The sequence below is a fragment of the Manacus vitellinus genome, unplaced genomic scaffold, assembly GCF_001715985.3.
Source record: "Manacus vitellinus isolate BGI_N305 unplaced genomic scaffold, ASM171598v3 scaffold_5_pilon, whole genome shotgun sequence".
Classification (NCBI taxonomy): domain Eukaryota; kingdom Metazoa; phylum Chordata; class Aves; order Passeriformes; family Pipridae; genus Manacus; species Manacus vitellinus.
Genome location: NW_021940682.1, coordinates 28,635,882 through 28,661,327, shown reverse-complemented (window position 1 = coordinate 28,661,327; position 25,446 = coordinate 28,635,882). Strand labels below are relative to the sequence as shown.

General features: G+C 37.2%; 1 protein-coding gene across 1 annotated transcript in view; it reads left to right on the top strand.

Moving 5' to 3' along the window:
- The window catches only part of NAV3 (neuron navigator 3), a 384,858-nt gene extending 360,020 nt beyond the window's left edge, over positions 1-24,838 (top strand). The window contains exons 29-40 of the mRNA XM_025895950.2: positions 3,467-3,620; positions 6,544-6,718; positions 10,429-10,523; positions 11,179-11,274; positions 11,512-11,680; positions 12,416-12,651; positions 14,673-14,827; positions 15,711-15,782; positions 16,215-16,411; positions 17,036-17,154; positions 19,807-20,010; positions 22,182-24,838. Coding sequence (XP_025751735.1) covers positions 3,467-3,620; positions 6,544-6,718; positions 10,429-10,523; positions 11,179-11,274; positions 11,512-11,680; positions 12,416-12,651; positions 14,673-14,827; positions 15,711-15,782; positions 16,215-16,411; positions 17,036-17,154; positions 19,807-20,010; positions 22,182-22,301 — 1,792 coding nt within the window. The 3' untranslated portion in view covers positions 22,302-24,838. The remainder of the gene's footprint in view (positions 1-3,466; positions 3,621-6,543; positions 6,719-10,428; positions 10,524-11,178; positions 11,275-11,511; positions 11,681-12,415; positions 12,652-14,672; positions 14,828-15,710; positions 15,783-16,214; positions 16,412-17,035; positions 17,155-19,806; positions 20,011-22,181) is intronic.
- The last annotated feature ends 608 nt before the right edge of the window (positions 24,839-25,446 follow it).

Genomic DNA, 25,446 nt, shown 5'->3' with positions numbered 1-25,446 from the left:
TTCTTTACCAGGTCATTTTCTCCTCCTTTCACAGACTCTACCCCAAATCACCTTGCTGTACAAACTTCTTTCCAGATGCATTTCTGAAAGTTTTTGTTGTGCTCTCCTGCGACCAACTTTTTCATATCCACTTAGTAAAGGCCTTAGTAAAGTTTCCTTTTTAAATGATATAGAAAAAATATCTTCTTTTTTTTCCAGGTAGCTATGAATTTTTACACTATACTCATCCCTCCTGTTATTACTTTATCTACTTTGTAGCTAGTAATGTATATGATTTTTAATCTATTTCCTCTCTTTTAACAGCTTGGATTTTTTGGGATTATACTTTTTTCAAATTACCACCCTTAATGTTTCAGGTCTGGAAACAAGTCATCAATCAATAGCTGTCTCATTTCTTCGTTATTTTTTGAATATCTGATATATTCTTCTTATAGAATTTGCAGCTCTCATTTGTATTCGTCTGCTATTTTTTTTCATTCTGCTAAGATCATAACTATTTCTAATTTGGGGAAATTAACCTCTTTTCAAAAAAATGCATACTACTGATGCCAGCCTTACTTTCCTTGTCCTAATTGAGAATAATCAGGTCACAATTACACTTCCTTAAGGCATTCAGGGAATTCTAGTCCTGTGACTGATTACTGAGCTTTATAATAGAATTACTCTGTGTCAGGTTATGTGCCTTTTATGATTAAGTTTTTATAGACTTGAATTATTTTTATATACTAGGTTTAGGAGTTTGACAGCAAATATTGCCACAAAATAAACCTCTTCAGAACAAACGTTTTCCTTTTCTTAGATTGTGTGCAGGCTAGAAAGAAAGAACTCATCTAGATCTCTGTAGTTTTGTTCAATTATTTTATAGGAAACTCATATTTTTATGGTTTCAGGTATATGTGTGTTTTGGGAAGAGGATTTCTTCATGTTCGGGACCCTAATGTTTGACTTATTATCAATTTAAAAGTCACCCTAATAGTGAAAAGTAAAAGCATTACTAGAAAATAGCTGAACTTAAACAAAACACTTTTATTCTGCAAAATTAATTACTCATGATTCACAGATCTAATCTCACAACCTTATCCTGTCTCCTTTCCACTAACCCTGCTTTTTTCTATCTGTCTCTTTGACTTGCTCTCTAGATGTGCTAGTGTTCCCAGAATTTATCAAGGGCAAACCCACACATCTAGTCTTTCAACCCAAGCTATTTCCATACCTGTTTGGTCTCTGAGCCTTAAATTCCTAAATTTTGTCCGGTTCACGGCCTTCTAGTTCTTCCTCCGCAATATTTTTAAATAGTGATCTGTCTGGTCATATTATCACACTTTTTTATTATTGTGACCTTCCTACACAGGATAACAGAGACATTGCATAAAATTTATTGATTTAGATTAATTTCTTTGTCTGTTATACTGATAATGTAACTTGATTTGGAAGACTTGGTTTTTCATTGCATAATTTAAATTCCTGTCTCCTTTGAGACTTTTCATAATTGTCTGCAGCCTCTGTTCAAAGATCAAGACTTACATATTTCTTCAACCTAAAGCAACCTATTGATTTAAAAATTTTGAGTTTGTAACAAGAAGGAAAAAGTAAAAGTCTTTCTAACTACTTTGAACCTTTGGAGTCTGATCAGACTTCTGAGCTTCTTTCTGTGACTGCTCAGGAATGCTAACTTATCTTTTTTGGTTTCCTTCCTTCTGATGAGTTCTCATCTTTCTGTGTAATTTTAGTATTATAGGAGCTAAGTGTTGGAAAGCTCTGGGAACTGCAAAATAAAATACAGTTCATACTTTCTGCTTCCATTCTGCTTACCTTAAGAATTGAAACAACTTTTTCCTGCTTATTCCAGAACCGTAGCCCTTCTCTCTGCTTCATTTTTGTATTCTTTAAAGCAGGCTTGCCAAGATCTTTTTGCCCATACCTTTCCAAGATATACCAAAAAAAAAAAGCCAAAAGAAAATAGCCAAAAAAGAGATGACTTCCCAGTTGTCCAAGTTGTTGTATGGGATAAGATATGCATGGAAATAAAATTTCATTTCTTATTTGGTTAGCATAGGTAAATAATGAGACATCAAAGTAAGAACTGTATAATAATATTCATGACAAAAATCCTAGTATATGTTTTTTCATTTTTACTCACATTTAAAATATTTGTGCATATTGTGAATTATATTCATGATTTTTCTTCTTCTACTTGACTTTTTTTTTTGCCATGAACTTCTTCATCTTCCCTTTGCGTACAGTTTTTTTATATATTTTCTTGACCTGAGTCTCATGTTCTAAACTATTACCTTTACCTTCCTAGTCTGGGCATCCCTAGTCCTTATGCATCCTAGTCCTTTACTCATCTCTAGTCTGGGCATCAAAGAAAAAGCAAAATGGTCATGTGGTCTACAAGCATAGATTCCAGTAAAATTGAGTGTGGGGCATGGAGCTGTATACCCAATTGCTGACCTGAAGGGTGCTTCATCATCTTTCCCAAAATGCCTTTGCATGCATTCTGGCAATTAAATGTTGACTTCTGTTCTTTGTTTTGTATATTAGCAGTAATAATTACAATAATAATACTTATTTCTATAAAATATTTTTCATATTGAAATTGTTAACTGTTTATAGTGACAGTAATAAAGAACAAATAACATTTATTGAGTTGACTGGAAATACTGCTTAGTGTAACAATGTAACCAAAATTCAGTGTTTTATTTTCTGCTTATGATACAAAGAGGCAAAACAGTCTGTCATGAGATGTGGACAGTTGTGGGTCCCTGGGATGGTCATGTTTCAATCTATTCTCACACTATAATTGGTCCTTTTCTAAAATTAATGCTCATGAAAAATAACCATGTGGTAATTACTTTTAACTCAGTCTTTAAGAAAAAAAAACCAACAAAACCAACCTACATTATTTCATATATCATACATTACAAAATGACAGACTATAGGCAAAACATCAACCATCACAAATTGAAACCATTAAAGATAAAAATCTTCTAGACGATGAAGACTGTCCCTTTGTGTATTGTTCAAAACAGAGAAAACTACTGATGCCTAACAAATGTACCAGTAGTACAATGTAATCAGCATACTTCAGTTCTGAATGTCGTTATATAGAAGAATTATGAAATTTGCACCAAAGAAATTATGGAAATATAAAATCAAATTAAAACAAACCAATGGATGATGCACAGTCAAATATAGATACTTGAAAGTAGTTAAGAATTTGTTTTTCACCACAGTAAACTAAACTACAGAGCTAAAAAGCAAGGTGATCATTTCATCTTGACAGGGCTTTTTCCTTTTTTAATTTGCAGTTTGAACCTTTTCATATTTCTTTGATAAGTTTCTTTCTTCGCTCATAAGTTTCACCAGCAGCAAGAATTTTTCTGTACTTTGATATTCAGTAATGATGCTGCTTTGGGGGGAGAACCTTCCTTTAATCTCCCACCTGTTTCCTACTCCTCTTTAGGATCTGTGAGTGCACAGAGGCAGAGGCTGAAATAATTCTTCAGCTAAAAAGTGAGCTGAGGGAGAAGGAGCTAAAATTAACGGATATTCGTCTTGAAGCCCTCAGCTCTGCACACCATCTGGATCAGATTCGGGAAGCTATGAACCGCATGCAGGTCAGTGCAGTAGCTTAAGTGATGACAGAGGTGCACACCAAAGGTACACCAGATGTACTTCCTTTCCTAGTACTTTGTTTCAGGTGCCAAAAAACTGTTGATACAAAGTAAATTGCTAGATTGACAGTACATCTGAAGGATGGGTATGATAAATGTTCATCTTATAATAAAGATATTCTTAGCATTTATATTAACAGCTAAAATGTGTTTAAGAGATATGGAAGAAGACATAATCCCTGCCCAAAGGATATTTATTATCTAAACCCTATGACTGTGGTAGGCAATATGACAGACAAGCAGATCAAAAGTGATTTCTATAGAGCTTTAAATCCCTGAGCCATGGAAGGGTGGGAGTCTATGTTCATACTCTCTTATCATTTCTGATTCCTAACCGAGCTGTGGCTTCCTAAAGCAGAGAATGTAAAATTTAACTAATTACTGTATCCAGCATCATAAAATTTTGCTACATTATTTTGTGACACTGCTCCAAATCTTTCCTGAACACATTTTACATCAGAAGACTTTCTCTTTTGTGAGGCTGAAAGGATGCAAAAAGAATGGAAGTGTTCTTCAGTGGAGCACAGAGTTTCATGGGATTTGACTCTGTTGCTTATATACAAATGTCTGGTATCATGGTGGGTCCCCAAAAGTATCTACAATATCTACACAGTATGACATAGGTCCTTCAGTAGAACTGGGCCCTTCTGGAATGACAGGTGAGATACCTACGTCATCCCTAAAGGCACTGTAAATCTGCATTTGGGGAACAGAACCAAGACCATGGGTTGGGGATTCAGTTGAGACGAGGACAGATACATTTAGAAGTCTAGGTATGAGCTAGGTGAAAAACTCCAGTTGTAGTCAATTGAGTTTTAGTCCTGTAGTAGTGGGGCCTAAAGACCCATCCTGAAATCATCCTGAGATAGTTGCAGAGGGTGAAACTGAGTTGTTTGAGCATAGGCAATTGTTGCCGTTTGAACCAGCCTCAAGTATTTGCATCTTCACAGGACATATTCTACCCATGGAAGACCCTGTCATGTCACTGGAAGCCCACATTTACACAGCTGAATCCAGCTCAGTGGCTTGTCAGCTGAATTGTTCTGTGCTGGGTGCTTAGGTCAGGTGTGCCTTTAGGCACTTTTGTATAGATGTCCACAGCAGCTGATTTCATAACTACAGAATTGGTGTGCTTGATGTATTTTCCAGACCTCTTTTTTTGTACCATGCCTATGGCTGTCTCAGCCACACCTTTAAACATCTCTGGTACCTGCCGTCCTCCCATGTGCTCACAGCACTAGGTGCCGATATTACTGTGGGGTATTTGGCTGAACTTCAATTCGGGGAAAGAATTATCAAGAACTGCTCCACAGATATGATTTCAATTGTCCAGACATAAGTAAAACACTTGATCTTGAGCCACTAAGAAGTTCCAAGGAACTCTAGGAAATAGAATACAGTTAATTGCAATGGTAGAGAAAAGGATGTGAAGGCTTATCATGTGATTACAGTCTTATACTAGGATATAAGTGCCTAAAACAGGTGAACTCCCCAGAGAGAGGAGTCTGCTATAGTAACAGGCCTCCAAGTCTAAACTTCATCAAATCTGGGCAGAAGCAACTAGTTGAGATGCTATTGCTGGTAATCACCACTTTGTCTCGAGTTTTCCCAAAAGGACAGGCAGCCACCTTGCAGTTGCCAAACTCTTGATATTTTTAAGAATTGACAAATATTGGTAAGGGGCAAAAGTAGGACTGGTGAGAATGATATCTGAATACTTATATATTAAAAGCACCATGAAAACTAAAAGCTTATATGAGTGGAAGACTGCTAAGAGCTATGTAATTAATCAGTGTAAACTGCAGAGTAGCTGGAGATTGCGTGACTCATTTCACCACAGCTCCTGATTTGAACCCCAGGCTAAACTGGTGCACTCATCTATTACCTTCTGTCACTATTTTATTGTCTTGCACCTTCCCTTTCAGTCTCCTCACCTTTGTGTATGTCATCTAATCTTTTTGTAGCTGCTGCAGGTTTTTTTTGTGATACTATCCCTTATGTTTTTGCTTGTATAACGTAGCTGTGCAGCCTCCACAACAAAAATAGGATTTTAACAGGGTGTTAGTGAATATATAATTAAATTTGATTGCAAAACCATCTCCAAGAATAAGCAGTTGCTTTGTTCTGTGCTTCGTGAAGTGACTGAAAACTAGATTTAGCTGGTACCAGGCGGTTCTCAGGCTGTTTTCATTTTATTATTGTACATTCAGTAATCACTTTGCACCACAGAGGATTTAGCTAGGAAAAATCCCAATTGTTCTGATTCATCTGTCACTGTATGTTTTCATCAGAGTTTGCTCTCTGTTATGTGAACAATCCCATGTTTGAATGATCAGAAAGTCTTATCTGATAGCAAGAAGAGTTATGAAATTGTTAACTATCAAATTCTAGCTACCCATTTTTAATTTAATTTTTCTATGAAGTTAATGCTTAAATTTTACATTCAGTGGCAGTAATAATTTTCTGTGACTTTAGAAACATTGACATATCCAGTAACGTTCTTAACTGACTATTACCTAAGGTGTTTGACAATAGAAAGTAGCTTAAAAAAGTGGGGATAGCTGGGAAAATTCTCACCACACTCAAACTATGGTAAAGTGTACAATAAACATAGAAGCTTGACACTTATGTTGCTTAGTAACTATCTTGAGGCAAAAGCTGAAAAAAGGTTATCAGGGGGTTTCCCTTCATTTAAGAAGTGAAGGCAATCCAACTGCGTTATACCTCTGATACATGATGCTACATACTGCTATGAACGTGGTAAACCTCTTAGCTACTTCAGGGGAACATCACCAGAATACTACCCTCAGTGCTTTTCCAAAAGAATAACCTGCTGTGCTTTTATCTTGATTTCTTTTGTATACAGAATGAAATTGAGATATTGAAAGCTGAAAATGATCGTTTAAAAGCAGAGACTGGAAATACTGGAAAGCCTGCCCGGCCATCATCAGAGTCATCAAGCAGCACATCATCTTCTTCATCACGGCAGTCACTGGGACTTTCTCTGAACAATTTAAACATCACAGAATCTGTTACATCAGGTACATACTTTGAGCACATGCATGCCTCAGCAATTAGTAAGAATTTATTGTTTTCACCCTGTAAATGAGCCATATATGAGAAGCATGCATGAAAATTAAAATGCCTCATATCACTCAGGTTGACATCAGATATGCATTCAGTAATGGAGATGAAGAAGAATGCTGGTGGTCATGTCTTAAAAATGTAGCTTTTAGAAGCCTCTGAATATTAGTAACAGACTTCATTATGTTTGCTTAGTTCCCAGATATTATACTCTGTACCTACCTAGTTTACAGTACTCTTTAGTCATCTAGTTTACAATTTATTTGAAAAGGAATATCTGTTGAAGTATGCTCGACAACTGTATAAGTATATTCTCTTGCCCCTATGGGATAAATATTAGTAGAGTATGTGAAACTTTCTTCTTTGGACTTACAGATCTTTGATCATTCAGTTAGCTCCCTTCATATTTGCAGCTGAGGCAGCAGGTGGTCTCAGTTACCTTTATCCTTTACATTTTTTTAATTTGGTATAGCTAGTTAGCCTATATAGGATCAAATCCCCATTTATCACAGGAGCCAAACCCCACCTGCCTTATTAGGCACTCTCCTTGACTTCAGTGAATGAGAGAAAGCAAGCAGAACTTTGGTCCACATCCTGAACAGTAACATTTGATTATTTTCCATGCCATGGAGTTTATGATAATAAGACTTCTACACTTGTTTTGATAATGTAGCCAAGAAACAGAAGTGCTGTCTCTAACATTAGAACCAGGGGCAGAGCAGGAGCAAAGCAGTTCTCATTATCATAGATGCCACAGAAAGTATAATGCAGTCTCTGAAAGCAATAAAAATGTGGCTAATAATTGTAGAAAGAGTCTAGGCAAGAATACAGCTGGGGACGTGCCAAACTGACTGACTAAATTTGGATTGGCAGTTAGTCATATTATCTTGCCAGTCATTGATTACACAGATATTTGAGCTTTTTTTCCTGGTTAATATCAGATTTTTAATGAAAATTGGTATGTTTTTTATTTACATTCCAGCTTTTTGCAAGGTTTAACTTTCAGCATGGAGGAGCCTGAACTGGGCCTCAACATACAATGAAGTATTGCAAAAAGCAGGGAGAAAAAATTTAACTGTGGCTTCTGGTCACAGATCCACACACATTAAAAAGTTAAAAAACAGAATCAATCCAGAACAGAATTTTTTTCAATATGGTGATTGTAGAATGTCTTTCACCAGTAGCTGCCATTAGCACTTTACCACTTGGCACTAACTCTATCTAGATACAGGAATAAAGATGTAGGAAGAGGGGTATGAGGAGTTTGGAAAAGAGGAGGAGGAACCGGATGAGAATATGATGGATAAGGAGGAACAGGGAAAGAATAAGGGAAGGTGAAAGACAAGATAAAGAATGAAGATGAAAATCAGAGAGAAGTGTTTAGAAAAAGAATAGAAAAAATCAAAACTGGAAGAAAAAGAGGAAAGGGAAGAGGAAAAGGGGAAAAGGAACAAGAGAAGAAACAGGAAGAAGAACAGGATGACTGGGAGAAGTGATTGGACTCAATGGTCTTAAGGGTCTTTTCCAACCTAAATGATTCCATTTTTCCATAAGCTTTCCATAATTTTCTATGTTATTGTTCTAACTGTTTTCCTAGCATGCAAAGTAATTACTTTTGGTTATAAGAAATTAGAGAAATGAGGATGCCTAATGAGAAGTGGAGGATTTCATTTGATTATGAATCTGAATTTTTGATCATTGTGATTATCATTTTTGAGAACTTGGAAAGGTGACAACTTTCTACCAAGTTTTGTGGGATATCTGTGGCAGCTGGATTGAACAAAATTCCATCAGATATGGAGAGGCTAATCATGCTGAGGACTAAGCTGAGACAATTGGGGGCTTTGGCTCTTCATATTAAAAAAATTGCACTTTCTGGGAGACCAGTGTCTCCAAATGACCATGGTCATCTGCAAATGACCAAAGCTATTCATTTTCACTTCCTAAGGGTATGATGATATCCTCCAGATAGGTTGAGCACCAAGGGGCTCAGTGGTTATAGACACCCATATTTCAGTAAATCACTGGAGTAAGAGCAGCAAACAAGGACTAGTACACGACAGGTCCAGAGTGCTAAAGCTCAGACAATAAGTGAACTACAGTTACCATAGTGTGCCTAAGGAGACTTAGCAGGGGCTAATTAAAACAGCTGGTACAACTAGAGCCCCTTGCACATTTTCTCAGCCCCTGTGTCAGTGAGAGTTTATAAAAAGTGGATTTTTTTTCTCTAGCCACAGTGATTCCTCATTCCTAAAGACTTAGAGAAGAATGTATTTAAAGGCTACATTAGGGTTATTTAGAGATTGAAAATTTCAGAGGGGGATCAGTTATACCGTAAATTGCCCTCCGACAATTATCAAAACTCTTAAATTTTGTGAAATATGCCAAAACACAAGACAATTGAAGTGAAACATTCAGTGTTGGTGGCACAGAAAAACTGTCTGCCTGGAAAAAAACAAGCATTAATTTATTTAAGCTCACAAAAAAAAAAGACCTCTTCATCTGACCAACTTAAAAGAAACCCCTGCAGAATCTGGGTGTAAGTTACCAAACTTTTTACATGAAAAGTTATTTTTAATATATTCGTTGAAATCATCTCCATAAGTCTTCTTTGGTTTTCCTTTGAACAAGCGACTGAATCTTACTGGCATCTCATTTAATTTGGATGAAATCTGACCCTGTGCAGACTATGTCATGAAGTCGATGATTTTCTTCAATCACCACAATAAGAATGAACAGGATTTAGGGTAGTGGATTACTGTGCTGACCTTTGAAGAAAATGCAAATCCATAATCTCTCCTAATTTGATAGTTAGCTTAAATGTCTGACAGTAAAATCCCTGAGAGAACTTCTAGAGGAAGACAGCAGTTTTATCACTTGCAATAAAGCTGCAGGCTCAGCTTTTAGTAAAAAATACATAAAAATACATACTTCTGCTTTCTCATTTTAGGAGTTAGTGAAGAGGTAGTAACAGAGGTGCAGAGCAGATCAAAATCACTCTTTACCTCCAAGAAAGATTAAGCCTTTCCTTAGCAGAAAGGCTAAATACAGAGTCCCATATTCTGGAGGCATCCAAAGTGGTTTTCTAATGGATACTGTTTGTAAGCCTGTATTGTGAAGGTAAAAAAGACTCTATCCATGCCATATGTATTGAAGATAAAGAAATCATCTGGAAAGAGAAATTAAATGCTATTTTATTTAACAGCAAACATATCAATGCAAGGATTTCTTGTTTTCTCTCCTTATAACATTTTAAAGGGCACAATGAGTGCCCAAAGATATAACCTTAATTTAGTTTTTAAACATTACTTTGGGAACATATGGTAATTTTGAAAAAGTTCCAAGAAGGAAAGCAAAGACAAGACTATAATGTAAGTTTTTATTTATTTATAGGTTCCCTCTTCATTTCTACATGATTAGAATTCCTAATATTTCTTCAAAAAATGACAACTTGTAATGGTTTTCTCATCTCTAACAGAAATGGTGAATTAGGAATAAGTACAGACTAAGATGATTGCAAGATGTTGTCACGGCAGTCTTTCTTTTGAACCAAGTCATGGAAGCCTATCTTTTTAACCAAAAAATCCTTTGGACAAATATTGAACTGATGATGTGAACATAACTGATGTCATTTTTCAGACTGCTCACTTCCCTTCTTTTACTGTAGATATTTTGTTGGATGATGTCACTGATGGAGCGCTCCACAAAGGTCACAGTGTGAAAATTTTAGTCACTATAAACAAGGGCTATAGTCGAGCCAAGGTAAGTGCATTACCCAGAGGTCTAGATGCAAAATTATATCTCTAGCAAATGCTGGAATATAGGAACTCAACTTTTTTCAGTATTTTAAGCCCAGGAACTGAAGGGAACTATCCTATAGGTAACATCTCTCTTCTCCATCATCCATGCTCAATACAGTTAGGCATTCCCCATAGACTAATGTCCTATGGCCTCTTTCTGCCTTTTTGGTAGCTTAGACAATACCAATTATCAGTTTAATTAGTAGTGCGATGTTCTGGGACTTACAATCCCCATTTAAAAGTCATTATAAGTCAGATCTATGCCTTGGACTCCTTTGTGTGCAACTATGATTATACTGCTGAGGTTATCAATTTGGAATTGCATTGTCATGTTTTCATGATCTGTGTTACAAAATATTATAGATGTGCAACATTTATTTATATTCATCTCTTTAAAAACACAGATATAATCAAACAGCAGAATAAGATATTGTATTTCCTTCTTTATGAAGATGTACTGAAGTAATACCATGTATACCTATTCCTGGAGCAGAGATTATTAGCGACATCACATTCTAAATAATATTCTTTTTTTGTTGTTGTTAGGAAAGCTATGAATCTTCATAGAAAACTAATTAGCCCAATTTTTAGTCCAATTTCCAAAAATCTCTTTGCAGGATCAAAAACCACATGCATACCTGATAGGATCAATTGGAGTCAGTGGAAAAACAAAATGGGATGTCTTAGATGGTGTAATCAGACGTCTCTTTAAGGTGAGACACTGAAAAATTAACTTAAGTATTATTACAATTTTCTTTTTAACTTTAGAAAATTTCTGTATTCTTTGGGTTGTCTTGTCAAGTCTTTGGTTTGGTTTCTTATGCATAGCTAACACTACTATTAAGCTTCATTCTTAATGTTACTGTTCTTTTTTTATGTCTGTAGGGAGTTTTCCAAAATGTTTTCATTCAAAAAACATTTTTATGTCTTATATTTTCATATAATTTCAGGAATATATTTTCCGAGTGGACCCGACTACTAGCCTGGGCTTAAGCTCTGACTGCATTGCTAGCTATTGTATAGGGGATGTAGTTAGAGCCCATAGCCTAGAAGTGCCTGAACTGCTACCTTGTGGATATCTGGTTGGAGATAATAACATCATCACTGTGAACCTGAAAGGTAAAACCTCAAGAATATTTTTGCAGATACTGTAGAATTCTTCACTGCAATTCCCCATCCTTTCACAATTATTTTTCTTACACCTGACCTTTCTGTATTTTGTCTCCAGTTCCACATAAACTCTCTGTAAGACATTGTATAATACCTAACGCAGTGTGGCCTTTTGAGGGAAATCTAAGAATATCTCTGTCCTTCCCTGCCTCCCTGCTGAATCACAAAAAAGTACAGATTTCTAAATAGTGGCAAAAAAACTAACACCAAAACAGAGATGGTGATGAGAAATATTTATGCTTTATCCCTTTCCACAGGAAAAATTCCATACATTTCAAAAGCTCTAGGGATTTGCTATTGGAGGGAAGGGGGGGGCCTTCAGAGAACTTTACATACACTGATGTGACAACTGGTAATGCTTGTGGCTGTCACTTTAACCTTTTCTTTGTCATGGCTGCCTGTAGTGTCTGGAGCATATATCTTTGCCTCACTGAGCCTTCGCTTTACATTTACTTTGATTTCATCTCTTCCACTCATCTCATCTCCCTACTACTGTTTAATTTTCTGGTGCTGTGGAAGGATGTCAGTATTTCCACAGTAAGTGGAGGTCCTTGATAGGGATTTGATTTAGGCAGAAGTATCTTACCTTGATTTCAGCATAGCACTGATGCCATCAGGTGCCAGGTCAAATACCTAGCTTAGCAAGGATGAAGACAGACCATTTTTCTTGTCTTTTGTTCCCAGGAGTGGAAGAAAACAGTTTGGACAGTTTTGTGTTTGACACATTAATTCCTAAGCCAATTACCCAACGGTACTTTAATTTACTGATGGAGCATCGCAGAATTATTCTGTCGGGACCCAGTGGCACAGGAAAGACCTATTTAGCTAACAGGCTGGCTGAATATATTATAACCAAATCTGGCAGGAAAAAAACTGAGGATGCAATTGCAACTTTTAACGTAGATCACAAGTCAAGCAAGGTAAGTTACAGTCAAAAAGATAATCTATTGCCCAATTTGTAGTGACGATGCAGAGCAGATTCTATTAATTGGAGTACTCTTTTGCTGCTCAGTTAGCATTTTTCCTTCAAGAATTCAGTTTCCAGTCCCACTGGTGTACAGGGACCAGATCTTTCTGTTCTAAACAAACCTTTGAAGTACTGTGAAGGAAGTCTCAATTCCTGTGAAGGAAGTCTCAAGTCCTGTGAAGGAAGTCTCAATTTTCCCTGTCTCAAGGAAACACACTTTAAGGGGAGATGCAGAGTCAAATTCCTATTAATTTAATATAAATTAAATTTTTGGAGTGTCTGTAATTCCTTTTTTAGAAGGTTCACTATATAGTAATACTAGTGTAACATGCTTTTTCGTGAAGATAACATCAGCTTTTGTAAGCAAAGATTTCAAAATGGGGATTTTGAATTATTGTGTTGGGTTCAGCTTCTTAATCAGCACTGGATAAGTACAACTGTTGTGGTTTCTATCAGGAAGCTGACCATACTGAAATTGCCTTACACACTGTGTCACATTCACAGTGATTTACATAGCTTAGAATATCAGGCTTCCAGCATAACTACTGTGCTAGCCACAGATAATACTATTCACTTGCTGTCCTGAATTGGGTATACTCCTGACATGGTACCAAGGGAAAAGAAAATGAAGGGGTTTGACAAGAGCTTTCTGATTTGTACAGAACATAATGAATGCTAGCATAATATAAGAAGGAAGAACATACAGATCCCAAAGGGGCAAGAGGACCATTCCAGTAAAAATAACCGCTTTTCACTGTCTTTATGCAAAGGATTTGTGACGCCATTTACTTTGGCAGGGGAAGTGTTTATGTTTTATTGTTGTACTATACACATCTATAAAGAAAATTGTCCTACAAAAGAGCAAGCTTTTGGATTTTTGGTAAACAGCTTGGTCTATGTCTTTTGGAGTTTGGCTGTTGTTTTTTGGTTTGGTTTGGTTCCCCTCCCCATTTTCCTTTGTTTCTATCCACATTTATTTAGAAGTTTTGATTTTCTAGTAAAAAGAAAGAAAAAAGCAACATTGTCAAATACCGAATGCGTTTGTATAATACAGATGGTGCCATTCCATGGAAGAAACCCATAATGTTCCCCTAGAGACACCTGATCATAAAGAGGCAAAGAAAAATCTTTCTTGGAATAAAAAAGGATTGCATGTTCCCATAAAAGAAGAAAAGATTCTGCTATCCCTGATCCAGAAAGTAAAATGACAATAGGAACTTTGTTCATAATACTGAGCATTTCCAACCCTGACAAAATTAGATACCTCTAGAGATACAGCTGTAAAATTCGACTAGCCCAGATCTTCAAGGGCAAGAAAGTGTTGACAAAAATATTAAATGTTTTGATTATAAAACCCTCTCTTTTCCTCCAGTACTAAACAGCAACCAGACAGCTGACAGGAAAAAAGAATTTATGCAACAAATCTTATATTGGGGTGGGATATAGCATTCCCAAAAGGGCAGGTAGATTTTCAGTGGGAGTGGTGAAAGGAGGTATCTGAAGGAGCAGTTTAATACTCCTAGATTGTGTGATAGTTTGGTGGGGTTTTTCGATATATAAATGTGGCATTCATAAGAATGAAGGTCTAAAAATTAATGTATCTCAGCCCATTGCAAATGGCCTATTTATTGCAACTTATTTTCCTCTGGAGATATTTTACCAGCAAATTTCTAAGGAATGTATCCACCAACTCAGAATGCTTCAGTCACTTACCTTATATTTAGTACCTTTTTTTTTTACCTATGTGGTTTCAGTGTTGCCCTGTCTAAGCAGCGTCTTCCTGCATGTGCAGATCCAGCTGAATAATCCACAGAAGGGAAATTCTTTAGCAGTTATTTTATCTAAATTTTTTTTTCCACTAAAATTACATCTGTGATCTAATCGGATTAATGTTTTCTTGGTGTTTTGTTTTGTTTGTTTCTGTGTTTGTTTGGTTGTTGTTGTGGTGGGGGGTTTTTGTTAATTCTGCTGAAGGATCTGCGACAATACCTAGCAAACCTTGCTGAGCAATGCAGTGCTGACAACAATGGTGCTGACCTCCCTGTCGTCATAATTCTTGATAACCTCCACCACATCAGTTCACTAAGTGACATCTTCAATGGTTTCCTCAACTGTAAATATAATAAATGGTAGGTAGTAGCTCTTCTCTCTCCTTTCACACACATTTTGCAACTAAAACAGTAAAAGCTCTTTGTTATTTTCCAAAATAAAATGTCCCATTGGAAACTTAGGACTCCCAGCCCTTATGTGCTTCAATAATTTTAACCCTCTTCAGCAAAGTACTTAGTTGTCTGCTTCACTTCATTTACATGACTCCTATGCTTCTCAGTGAGATGTAAATTTAACACAAAATTTAAGTAAGTACTTAAGCATTTGACTTATCCTTTGCACCCTGTCAGATTACACAAGCTCGTTAGTACCATGAGGACATCTTATGGTAGAATAAGAATTACACTTTGTAATAGTGGAATCTGGGATAAATCATGACATGCAGAAGCAGCTGTATATCTAGCAGACTTGCCCTTCCCACAGTTTATAGCAGTGCAGAAGTATGGAGTTTGCTGACTCCTTTATTCTCAAGCAAGACTAAAAATACTGTTTTCTGGAACTTGTACTAGCCTACAACATTGGTTATTTCTGCTGTAAAAGTGCCATCATAGGGACTTCCCTTCATAAAATCAGGGTGTGCCATGTCTTACTCATGAGATTCGTTGGCTTCTGAAATTAAAACACTAAGGTCTACTGCAAAATTATGAATTACATTAAGACATGTTTGCTTATTTATTTCTTTATTATGGATGAATACTAGGAAACTAAAAATGCGCAGAGAGGGAAATCATACAAGAATAAACATTTTTTAAAGGACTCCTCAGAAATATTTTAAATCTAAGTCTATAATACATCCAGAGACTCTCTTGAAATTGGCCTAGTGCAGATAAGAAGAATAAATATTCTCCAAATATTTGAATGAATTCTCCCTCAAAAAAAATCCTACTGCTTTTCTCTTTTCAGTCCCTATATTATTGGAACTATGAACCAGGGAGTTTCTTCTTCACCAAATCTGGAGCTGCATCACAATTTCAGGTATGTTCACCCTGTATGTACTGTGGCCGTGTTTGCACAGCTCCCTGCTTCTAAGCCCTTCTTTGATAAATATTGATCTTGTGTCTCACCACAGCAAAGTATTTTAGTTTCAATGTTTCTCCTCTGTTCATGGGTTTCTGAATGGTGTTGGGGAATGGTGAAAGAAATAAGATACTGTCTGGCACCTCTAGCAAGTTGCTGAAGATGATTGCATTCCTGCATTTCATTTGTCTTCAGCAGTGTCTTGAATTCCTGCTGGAACCCGAAATGGCTGTGTTGAAGTAGTAAGCAATAATGAGGTTTATTGGAGCAGTTTTATACTTGCTGACTAATGAGACTCAGAAGCTTATGGCATTACTTTCATATATATGTTTAAGAGGAAATAATGTATTTGCTGTTTATCACTGCTTGACATTTATCTCTTCTACCCAGGTGGGTGCTGTGTGCTAATCACACAGAGCCTGTTAAAGGTTTCTTAGGCAGATATCTGAGAAGGAAACTGATTGAAACTGAAATAGAAAAGAACATACGCAATAATGAGCTCATGAAAATCATTGACTGGATCCCCAAAACATGGCATCATCTCAACAGCTTCCTAGAAACGCACAGCTCTTCAGATGTAACCATTGGTGAGTCCATTGGTGGAATTCTTGGAAATAAGGATGCAAGCTGAACATTTTAGGGATTTGTGAAGGATATATTGTTCTTTTAAAAGTTGTCATCTCTCAATGGGAAGTACAACATAGGTGTGGAGAATTCGTCTAGTTGTCAGCAAAACTGACGCAAGAAAGAAAATTTAATGAGAGAGTTTGTATTTCCTGGTATTTCTTCCTTCATTGCTAAACACTTTCAAGTAAACCATTACAATTTTAAAAGATTTTTTTAATAAAATTACCTCAATAGCAACTTTCTTAAGCTTAATTTTTTCTTCTGCTTTCACACTGCAGTATAATTACAGCAATAAAAACCCTTGGACTTGGTGTCTTTTAATGGAATAACTATGTTAACAAAGAAGTCAACCTTTTATATAGCTTTCCATAAAACTTGTAAGTGTTCATTGGGTCCTAAAATTAGATAAAGGGATACTAGTTCATTTTTAATAACAGGAGACTGATAGCTTCTTTACTGTAGTTCTGTATTAGTATTCTCTTCTCTTGAGTTTGCTCCAATAGTATTATTTTAATTCTGCAAAGATTGTCTTTAATGTGTGTTCCACAGTTCCACCTTTTTTAATACACAATTTGACTTCTCAGGTCCCCGTCTCTTCCTCCCTTGCCCTATGGATGTTGATGGCTCCAGAGTGTGGTTCACAGACCTCTGGAACTATTCCCTGGTACCATATCTTCTGGAAGCTGTGAGAGAAGGTCTTCAGGTATGTCATTTGTTTCCTAGAAAATTTTTGAAATTCTTCTCATAGGCTTTCTCCAAGCTACTTTAAACCATTGCATCCTGGTATGAATGCTGTTGCATTTGCAAGGAGAAAATCTTTGGAGGGATTATAGAAATCAGCTCAAATTCCTTTTAACCTGCTCTTACTCTGATGTATGATTGCTTTGTCTGCTCCAGCACCAGTATCTTCTATTTTATGAAGTGGGTTTCTCCTCTGTGACTGGAAGAAGGTGGGCTTTTTTCCACTACCTAAAGAGTTCATGGCAATGCTAAATACAGGTCAGATTGTCTCCCTGAGTCAAGGCAGTCTCAGCCTACCCCTGCATGGAAAGGTTGATAAGTCCTACACTGCTGCAAGAAAATAGCTTTGGTCTGTGTATTCCTCTCCCACCTACATACACACGTAGGTGCACAGGCTTGAGGAGAAAAGCTTGTGAACAGGGATATTTTCATAGAATCATAGAAAGGCTTGGGTTGCAAGGGGCCTTAAAGATTACCTAGTTCCAGCCCCCCTGGCATGGGCATTAAATCAGGTTGCTCAGAGCATCATCTTTAAACACTTCCAGGGATGGGACATCCACAACTTCTCTGGGCAACCTGTTCCAGTGCCTTACCGCCCTCTGAGTAAAGAATTTCTTCCTAACATATAATCTAAATCTCTCCTCACTTAGTAAAACTGTTTCCCCTTGTCCTATCACCATCTGCCCACATAAAAAAAACGTTGCTCTGCCTCTTCTTTATAAGCCCCTTCAAGTACTGGAAGATTGCCCTGAGAGAATAACTCTCTGGGTTATCCCAGAGGATAGATTAGGATTTCAGACAATTCCACGTATTTGGAGAAAACCTAAATCTTGACATTAATCCTTTCTTTTGTCTTCTATCTTTTTTCCCAATCTTTATTTGGCTTTCTCCCTTTTCCTTTTTTTTGTTTATGCACTGCAATTCTATGTCCTCTAGAAAGATGCTTTGTGGAAAGGCACTTTTTTCCACTCTTGGCACTGAAAGAAATTACTGTACAGTGTAGAGGGGATTGTTATGGACTAGTCAAAAACTGTGTAAGCAGCTGCAGTTTTTTTATCACCTTTTATTGACACAGTGACATCCTGATGTGACGGAGGTTTAGAATCTTGCCTGTTGAATATCTCATGCTTTCCTAAAACTGCTTATCTCTCTGAGACTTACAGAATATTTATGTGTTGTGCAGAAAACCACAAAATATTTGATAGAACAACAAAACAGTAAGATTAACAGCACTTGTTTAGACCAGCTATAAAAATGCACTGATATTCTTCATGCTCATATTTTCCCAAGTGTACAGGGTAACTGCTTAAATGAAAACTTCAATTCTGGAGCAGATGATGGCAGCATATAGAAGAAAATACGTTTGTTTAAACTGTACCAGTTTTTAGCTGCTTTTGATAACTTTCGTAGAATAACATTATTAATAATAAATAGAAATATTTTATATTATATAATTAGGTGTTCCTGGAACTAGGGATGAATAGAAACTGCCTTTCTAGCTTGGCACTTTCCAAACTCACTTGTCAGGCACAGAATTTGCAAGCCTTGCTACAGATTCCAGAAAAGATTTCTTTTCTGTTAATCTCAGATGAAGGGAAGTGCTCTCTACAGCCTGGAGTTAGCCTACTACCTCCATAAGAAACACTTCCTCTTGGCTTAGGCAGATCCCTGTTGTAGCAGCCTAGCCTCAGTGTAGGGCAGAAGGAGTCTGAGTATCTCTGTGCATAATATAGGGAATTTGGCTGCCTAACCTGAAGCTCTGTCAGCAAAGGCCTGGGAGCAGGTGTTGCAGTGATAAGCACATCTGCCTCTAGCACTAAAATCCTTCTGTGTTTTACTCCCTTCAGGAGTGCAGCCTATCTAAATCCTCCATGAGTGTATGCCCTGCCAATATGCTGTTCCGTGGATTGCATGAGACTGAGGCGGGAGAAATTACAGAAAGCTTAGTCAATGGCTCCCTATCTCAATGTGTCATTGTCACAGCTAAAGGAAATCTTTAAAGCAGCAACGAAGGGGTTCTCTGTTAACTTGTTACTTGTGAATAGCAATGTAGAGATGGCTGCATTTTAGTGAGGAGGCTACCAGACCTCCTAAAATTACAATATCCTCATTCTTACTTCCTCTATCATCCTTCCAGATTTGTAAGCATTTTGCTTTTTCATAGTAGGGAAAAATCTATTCCATGTGAAGTTCTTCTGCATTCCATTTTGCTAGGAGAAGCGAGCAATCTGTACTGACACTTCCTAATTCACTTTAAACAAAATCCAATTAATGTGAATGCTTTAGATAGGTCTGAGTTAATTTCACTGACATACCATAAGCAAATTACCTGAAGGTCTCATTTCACATTGTATCAAGAACTTGTGGCTCTCACTGTTGTCTACAAGTATCAGTAGTTATGAAGTGCTTTTCAACTTGCAGCCACTCTGTGTGTTGAAGGAGCATCAGTGCAGATGAAGTTTCCTGAATATCTTATATATATGAGTGCTGAGCACATTTGAAAGCAAAGCTCTTTCTAAGATGGTTTAGGTCTTTTTGATGATTTTTTTCCTGCTGTTGCAACTGGTACTGAAAACTCTGTAGAATACTTACCTGTTTTATATCCATAATATAGATGTACGGGAAGAGGGCACCCTGGGAGGATCCCTCCAAGTGGGTAGCTGATACCTATCCATGGAGCTCTGCATCTCAACAACATGAGTGGCCATCGCTACTTCAGTTAAGACCTGAAGATGTTGGTTATGAAGGTTATGCATCAGCAAAGGAAGGAACAACCTCTAAGCATGTTCCACAGACTGATACAGAGGGGGATCCCTTGGTAAGATTCAAACTTTTGGGAAAAGACTTTTCAGGATGTACTTTACTGTCACGTGTGAAATTGTACACTGTACAGCAAAAATCTACTGTGCACCTGTTCAAAAATGGGCTTTTAAAATGAATCCTACTATAATTTATTAAAATGTTGAAAATGAAAGTAAAATCTAACAGGAAGGCAGGTATCATAAGCATGTTAATATGTCCCTACATTGTTTGCACTTCCTATCTGCCCAGAAATGTCTTCACTATTACAATTAATTAATTAATAGATAATTATATTATTCATTATTATAATGTTTGAGCACCACTCTTCAGCAACTTATTAATCAGGTTTTATTTTAAAAACATTTTTCTGCATTGGGCAGTCCTTTGTCTGCATTCTACAAATGAAGGACCAAGATATTCACATTATCTAACTTGTCAATCATATAGAATTTAGTGGAAATGGAAATTAGGCAGCCATCCTTCCACTCCTCAGAATATTTCAAGATAGCTGATGACTGTCTTAATGTAAAAGGAATGCAAGCGTGGTGGCATTAAATGATAAGAGGTTGATTTCCCTCATTACCATGTATTGCTTTATTTAAATACGATCCCAGACTTTTGGGTTTACCATTGCCTCCTCTGATAATGGACTATTAAAGTGCACATGTTGAACTGGATAGTGTTTTCTCTACGGATTGCCTTTATCACAATTCAAAATACCATTTTAGAGAACTGTACTTCTGGAACACAGGCAGTCCTTGGAAAAGATAATTTCTCAGAGGAAAATGCTTTTAACTCTTATCAGTGCTAAAAAAATGGCTCCTCAGCTTTATTGTTTCATATTCAAAACCAGACCTTACATCCTGAGGACATGTAGAAAGTCACCTAATTTCCACCCATCTCCCAGTCCATAAGCTTTCAGATGACAATTTGACCCTGTGATTTGGGCTGCCAGTGAGTGTATTGGATGAGCCTCCAACACAGCAAACTATTAAGGTGAAAATACTTGGGCAGTGTCCCATCACCCCTGGTCCCTGCATGTTTTGATCAGCATCTGTATCTGACTAAATATCAGAAACTTGAAAGTTGTGACTGGAGGGCTTGCTCCTGCCTCCAGTGGAGTTGATGGGGAGACAGACACTGCATTTATGGAAACAAAGCATGTCATGTGCAGGCTGTATTGAACACCTATCACATGTATCCTGTATTCACAAGCATGGATACCTATTAAACCTTCAGCAAAAGCTATCTGATAGTATTAAACACTGTTGAATGCCTAAAGAAAACTTTACAGTGCAGGTTAAAACCATAGAGATGTAAGGATTTCTGAGCAAACTGGAAACAGGGGCTTAAAACGCAAACAGATAAAAATACCTTTATGGTGTTTCATTGCCTGTTTTCTGTAATGACAGCATATTTGTTTCTTGGAAAACACTAAAGCAATGTCAACGTTCCTTGCAGTCCTGAGCATGCTGGCAGAAGTGGGTCTTTTATAAATAAAATCCTGATCATTACACAGGAGTTAGCCATCAAGCATCCAAGTAGTTTTCTGGGGCTTAGTGCTGCAATTTGATGATTTTTCAGATTTCAGACACCAGTAATCCTCAAATTTAGTGGAGGTTCTACTCTCCTGGGTAGGAGGATCTGTTGCTGCTCCGCTGCTGAGGTCAGCCCATTGACAACAGATGGGACTCTTTTGTGAAGCAGTTGGCCTCAGTCTTCCCCTCTCACTCCCTCCCCATCTTTCTCTTGTAGAGGGGGTATGTTACTGTGATTGTGTTTTCAGTTGCTTTTCTAATGTAGTGTGCCTACACCATCCAAAAATTATCTGGAAGCTTGACAGTCTCCAAATATGGACCCAGATGTGCAGCTGAGATATGGCTTCCTTCCCCTGCCAGCGTTGCAGCTGCAGCCAGTCTCACCCCTCAATTAAAGAGAGTTAGCAGGCAGTTCCATTGTATCCTTCTGGCTCTTTGGACCTCTAAACTTCTTTTTAAAAACCAGAAGGCAATGAAAAGAGTGGCAGTAGGAGCTGCTAACACCCTGCCCTTTCTGAAATCCTTTTGTATCATCCCTCAGCTAGATGTCAGCACACCTCAAACAGCAAGGGAGCTTAATTAAATTTTAACACAGTCACTACAGTATTAAATGAGATGAGATTATGTAAACATTGCTTTCTTTTTTCAGATGAATATGCTAATGAGGCTTCAAGAGGCAGCCAACTATTCGAGCGCACAAAGTTGTGACAGTGATAGCACCAGCCACCATGATGACATTTTGGATTCATCCCTTGAATCAACTCTCTGAAAGGGACAAATCTTGGTGGAGGATTATGGTAAAATCTGTTTCCACGAGACCACTGCCAGTATTAAAGCAGCATGCCAAGGTCCCTGAGTGAGAATGGTGTGTTGTAGGTAGGCAGGAGACCTAATTCTGCAAAGTCAGGAAGAAAAATTGAAGTGGAAAGCTTGAATTAGTTTAATTTCAAGGCATTTCAATACATATGGAGCCAAGTGAGACTCCATTTGTCAACTGGAAAGTGCCCTAGACCAAGGGCATCTAAGCAGATTGCACACGTGTTAGCCAAACTGGATTTTTTTTTCCCTTTTCCTCTTTCTCTCTCTGTCTCTGTTTCTCTGTACAAGTTTGCAGTGAAACTTCTTTGGTTTTTTTCTCTTAGTTTATTCTGAGGCACTGCATGAATAATGCAGTCTTCTAATTCTCTTCTAACCTCTGTTGTGCCACATGGTGCTGGTCACAGGACGGCAGCGGTGTTTGTGTTATACACTACTGCCCATTCCAAAACGAGTCAAAGATGATAGTAACTCAGAAAGCACAAACAGTATTGTGCAATCACCAGAAAACATGACTGTGATATGCTGGATAAGTGCCAATTTAATTCTAACTGCCATGGTCATGGTGATGCGCTCCATCAAGTTTTTAGTACACGAGTCACAGATTTTATAAAGTTCTTTTTACCACAAGGGTCTTTTTTAACCACCTGCCCACTCCTTAACAACAGTTTTATACCAATTATTAACCAACACTGATAAAAGGCTTTTTAGGGCTTCATTTGTTTGAGCCTTTTCAGTGAAAGAAGGAACATTTCTTATGGTGCTGTCTCACTGCCTTAAAACAGATTTCTAGAACAGTTTTACAGTTTGGTTTAATTCCTAAACCATCGGTAATTTACACTGTTTTTTTCTTCATTTACTAATGAGAAAACATCAGTAACATAGTAGCCTCATACCTGTATATCATGATTTTTTAAAGTAATGGATACGAGAAAGAACAGTTGCTATATAATATTTTTATCTTGTGAATAGATTGCTCTGCCTACCCTCAGAAATACACAAGGAACCCAAACCCACTTCTACTGCCACTTAAATGCTGACAAAATCAGCTCAAATCCATTTAGTCCCATGGAATGGAATTTTTGGAGGATAGATGTTTTGAATACTTATCCAGCAGAGCTGGATACACTTGATGCAGCATGAGCACAAATATATGGGTTTTTTTTCCTTTTTCTAGTTTCAGCATGTTGTTTTGATTGCTATTGTTGTACCTGAAGAATTCAGCATAAAAGAACATTGAAGCAGTGATGTCCACTGTGGAAGAGGAAGAGTTTATACTGTAAAAGTGGGTTGGTTTTGCACAGTCTATTGGGTGGGTATTGTAAATATTGAAAAAAACAAACAAACAAACAAAAAAAGAAGCCTTGCACAAATCAAATCAAAAAACAAACAAAAAAATGTATTTTATTCTGTTGGTGTTAAGAGATGTTTCACTTGCTGAGATTTCCCGTATGTTGCAAACAAATACAAGAATGCAAACCTTAAAAGCTGTTATTACCTGGTGTGTTTGTCATGTACTTACAGTTATTATGACTATGCAGGAGCTATCAATGCTACAGTCAGCAATTTTCACTATCTATATGAAGAAAATGCATTTGGGGGGGAAAGTCTGAAAATGTTATAAGTTCACATGTCACGTCAGGCTACGAACAGATTGCATTCAGACTGCTCAGAGTAATCGGAAATGCTCTTTTACCATAAGAGGCGTGAGGTTGAAATAGGTGCACATGAACAAGAAGGTACCTAAGGGCTTTGGCATTGTGTAGACATGTACTGTACACCTCCATGGATGTCACCTTCAGGATGTGTATCTGGTGCTATTAACTCCTTGTGGCTGCCCTGTGGTCACTTGCTGTAACTCAAAGAAATCAATGCAGTTTCCAAATGGCACTCAGCTGCATCGCTGAATCTAGAGGTTCCTACACGGTGCTACTGCCCTAATAAAACTCTGAATTTATGCATGTAGGATTCAGTCAAACCAACATCATGGCCCCCAAATCTAGATCCATTTCTGATGCAAAATATTAGCTCATACACCTTGACTGACTCAAAGAACTCAAGCAAAGCTGCTCTTTCTTGTACCTGTGCTCTGAGTAAACCTGCAAATCTTTTCCTGCCATATTCAGCTCACAAACACACAATATTACATATACAAAACTTCCTGCAATACATCTCAGTGAGTCCACCTAGTTTACAACTCAGAAATTGTTTGTGAAGCATTTGTCTGTACACATTTTATATTTTGTACATTTTGATGTAACATATCATGTAAATAGACAGAAACAGTGAAATAAATCATCTGAAAATTTTTGTAGTCTTTGTAAAACCCTAATAATAAGTATTTGGTGTCATCGGACTTAACTGGATGATGTATTTTCTATTGGTTTATTGTTCCTCTAGCTTGTAAACCAGCTTGCGTATATTTTTTTGCAGGTGTGCACACTGTATCTGTCTAAATTATTACTTTGCCATTAAAGTGGAATTATTTATTGAAAACACAGTCTGGTGTCTTTGCGGTCAGGACCACTCAAGAGTTAGATGTTATTTCCAATATAAGAATAGATAAATAAAATTACAAACTGAAGGATGTGATTTTTCTGTATTCAGCAGACCTAATCTCTGTAGAAACAAAATTTAGTACTGTTTCCAGTTCCTGTGATTCAGCATGATTTTTGAATGGCTATTTCCTTGATGGGAACAGGTTGTGCTGTTCAGAAACAACTTTACAGTCTCCCCATTCTCAGGATTATTTTAAAAAACAAGTCTGTTGATTTCAGTGGTGATAAATCTGTCCAGCGCTGGTGCAGTATTATGCCTTATTTTCAAACTCAAAAGACTTAGAGGTGCTTCCTCAGCAAGTATACATCAATACTGTTTGATAGAAAACAAAGAAAGAAAGTAGAATTGTGTTAGTCACCTAATCACAGACTTTGAGGTTGAAAGAGATCATTGTGCTCCTGCAAGTTGCAGCACCTCAGCTCTAAGTCTCAGCAGCAGGCCTGTAATTTCTCCTGAAAGTGCAATCTCTGTGAAAAGACCTTTAGACATATCAATACAGAGTAGAAGATGCAGCATCTCGCAGATAATATGGGTAATTA